This window comes from Medicago sativa, chromosome 2, assembly GCF_051527215.1.
Source record: "Medicago sativa cultivar Bolivia chromosome 2, Bolivia_mono, whole genome shotgun sequence".
Taxonomy (NCBI): domain Eukaryota; kingdom Viridiplantae; phylum Streptophyta; class Magnoliopsida; order Fabales; family Fabaceae; genus Medicago; species Medicago sativa.
Window position 1 is genome coordinate 29,610,816 of NC_140750.1, and position 3,366 is coordinate 29,614,181.

Sequence of the window (3,366 nt, forward strand, 5' to 3'; positions counted from 1 at the left end):
ACGATCGACTGGTAATATACCGATACTGACAGGAGGGATATTACAATATATAATAATTGCAAACACCAATTTTTTATATTAAAAAATATACATTTATAACTACATAATCTTCATGTCAAAGACTAATCCAATGATATGTTTATGTTGTGTTAACCAAATATGAAATTTCATGAAAATTATATAGTTGTTCTTTTTCATATGAATTATAACTCAAGGGATGAATTTTTAAAAGTACTTAACTTTTACACACCTCAAGTTTAAGTTGTTTTATATATGGTTCCAATGATTCGTTTCAACATAATTTAGTGGATATGGAACACATTGAAGGTGCAATAAAACACAAGAAATAGATGGTTTTAATTATGATAAATAAGAAAATATTTTAAGTAAATAACAATCCCTATAACATATACTTGTCCAACTTATATCACATTATCTTGTCCTCGTAAAATTACCTAAGAGTTAAACCTTCGATAAAAAGAAATATAGCATAACTAGGCTAAAAACAAGTATGAAATGTCAAGTTTACACCACAGATTTTTCTATTTAAGGTAACTCTCAAACTAGAATCTATAATGGACCGTCATAATACTCCTAAAGGCTAAGAATCCCTCCATAAAGACCTGGACGCCCTCCATAAGGGCCTAGACGCCCTCCAGAAGGACCAAGTCGCCCGTTAGAAGGGCCACCAGGCCCAGGCGCGTCCTCCATGAGGGCGCCGCCTCACTTAGTCTCTAGAACCCTCCAAAATCACCAAAAGTACGTCAATACCCCTGTTGCTTGGGAACCAAGCAACCAAAGCCCAAGCCCATAAGCAGGCTATAAATAACACTCTTGAGAGCGGTCTCAAGGCATCTAATCATCACTCCAAAAACCCTAGTATACGATTCCTAACCCTAGAATCCTTACCGTACTTCTTGGCAAGTACAGTTGGCGCCGTCTGTGGGGAAAGGTAAAACTAGCCTTGACCACGTTTCTGGATCGAAAATCGTGATTCGGAAACCCTGAAGTAAGACCTCCAAATCGTCGAAGCTTTCCTCTACGATTTGGAAACCCTTCCTTTTTTCTTCCAACCAAACCTAAACCGCACCTCACGTACGGTTTAGAGAAAAGCCTCATCATGGCAACCGCCGAAGAATTAGAGACCATGCGGACTCAACTCGCTCAGTTGAAAGAACACAACGAGGCCCTACAAGCCTCGATGGAGACCATGCAACAGAAACAGCAAGAAGAAAAAGATGAATCAAACCACGGCGAGATGGACGACCCAGAGCCTCAACCCTTGTCCGCCGAGATATGGGGCGCGCCAGTCCCAGAAAACTTTAAGCCTCCTCACCTCTCCGTTTTCGATGAAAAAGCGATCCCATGGAACATGTCACGGCCTTCAACACTCGCATGGCTGTCGTCGGAGCTCCTGATTCCCTCAAGTGCAAATTGTTGGCCGGTACTTTCTCAGATGCTGCCCTATGCTGGTATATGAACCTTCCCCGGTTCTCCATCGTCAGTTATCCAGATATGACAAGAAAACTTATCCAACAGTTCTCTGCAAGTCGCCACCGTAAGGTCCCCGCCACCAGCCTTTTCAACGTACGACAGGGGCACAGCGAATCCCTCAGAGACTACCTGGCAAGGTTCAACGAAACGACTATAAAGGTAGTTAATCCTAATCAGGAAGTGTTTGTGGGCGCTTTCCAGAATGGCCTTCGGGCGGGCCAGTTCAACGAGTCACTAGCTCAGAAACCTGCCGATTCCATGGAAGAAATAATCGCCAGGGCAGACTGCTATATCAAGGGAGAGGAGAGCAACGCAGAAAAGAAAGCGAGGGACGCCAAGGAGCGGGCGTCGACCAATGCGGAACGGCGACCTTACCAACCGCCATCCAACAGGGACCGCGCCCCCTATCAGAGAATAGAAAAGCGAAATTACGCGCCCTACACCTATAGGCCACGCACGGAGAACTTCACTCCTTTGAACACCAGACCAGAGCGCATCATGAAGGAGATCTACGAAACCAAGCTAATTCGGGAACCACCCCCACCACGATTCAACACCATGGGAGCTGACAAAGACAAATGGTGCAAGTATCACAGAATAAAGGGTCATGATACTGATTCGTGCGTTCATTTGCGCCGCAAAATTGAAAGGTTGATACAAAATGGCAAGCTAAGGGGATACACCCAAGATCGCCGGGGCGAAGACAAGCACGAGGGGGAAAACAAGAAAGAGGGAACGCCAGAAGGAAAGAGGCATACACTGAACACAATTTCTGGCGGCTTCTCTGGAGGAGGAGAATCGAGCTCGTCCCGCAAGAAATATGTAAGACAGGTCATGCTCTGCCAGGAATATGAGAAGCAAGTTCCAGAACACGAACCTGACGTGTCCTTTACTGCGAAAGATTACAAAGACGTCGTACCACATGACGATGATCCCATGGTGGTCACGCTACAAATCTTCAAATGGGACGTAAAGAGAGTGCTAATAGACCCAGGAAGCTCAGCTGACATCCTCTACTACGACACTTTTGATTGAATGGGGCTGGATCCGGAGCAATTGCAACCTTTCAGAGGCACGTTGGCGGGGTTCACCGGCGAGCAAGTCCACGTCAGAGGCTACATTACTCTTAGGACAACGTTCGGTCACGGATCTCATGCCAAAACTATGCGCGTACGGTATCTTGTAGTCAACTCGCCAAGTTCATACAACATCATCATTGGGCGTCCCGCTTTCAACTTGTTGGGCGGTTTCCTATCAACGAAGTTCTTGGTCATGAAGTACCCCCTTGATAACGGAAAAATAGGCACTATCAAAGGCGACCAAAAGCTGGCCCGAGAATGCTATCACAATAGCCTGCGCCTGCAGAAGACTCGGAAGAAATCCGCCAACGAAGTCGCACACGAAGTCAACGTAATAGATCTCGACCCCAGGGAAGATTTCCAACAAGAACGAATAGAACCCACCGAAGACCTGAAAGAAATCTCCATCGGTCCTGAAGCCCATCAAACGACTAAAATTGGTACGTCACTTAGTGAAGAAGAAGAAGTCGCCCTCGTCGGTCTACTCCGAAGGAACCTAGATCTTTTCGCTTGGCATCCGTCCGAAATGCCAGGGATGGACCCTGACATCGCTTGCCACCACCTATCCATCAAGCCAGGCATAAAACCGGTTATACAGCGAAAACGCAAGATGGGCGAAGAAAGAAGGAAAGCCGTAGACGAAGAGGTAAAGAAACTAGCTGACGCCCGTTTCATTAGCGAAATCAAGTACCCCACATGGTTGGCTAATACTGTTCTCGTAAAAAAGGCAAATGGAAAGTGGAGAATGTGCGTGGACTATACCGACCTAAACATGGCGTGTCCCAAAGACCCT

General features: G+C 46.0%; 1 protein-coding gene across 1 annotated transcript; it reads left to right on the top strand.

Moving 5' to 3' along the window:
* The first annotated feature begins 1,515 nt into the window (after positions 1-1,515).
* LOC146946083 (uncharacterized) lies at positions 1,516-2,529 on the top strand. The gene has a single exon (XM_085748141.1). The coding sequence runs from the start codon at positions 1,516-1,518 to the stop codon at positions 2,527-2,529; it is 1,014 nt and encodes a 337-aa protein (XP_085604267.1).
* The last annotated feature ends 837 nt before the right edge of the window (positions 2,530-3,366 follow it).

Coding starts and splice junctions, on each gene's coding strand:
- LOC146946083 (XM_085748141.1), top strand. CDS start 1,516: ATGACAAGAAAACTTATCCAACAGTTCTCTGCAAGTCGCCACCGTAAG.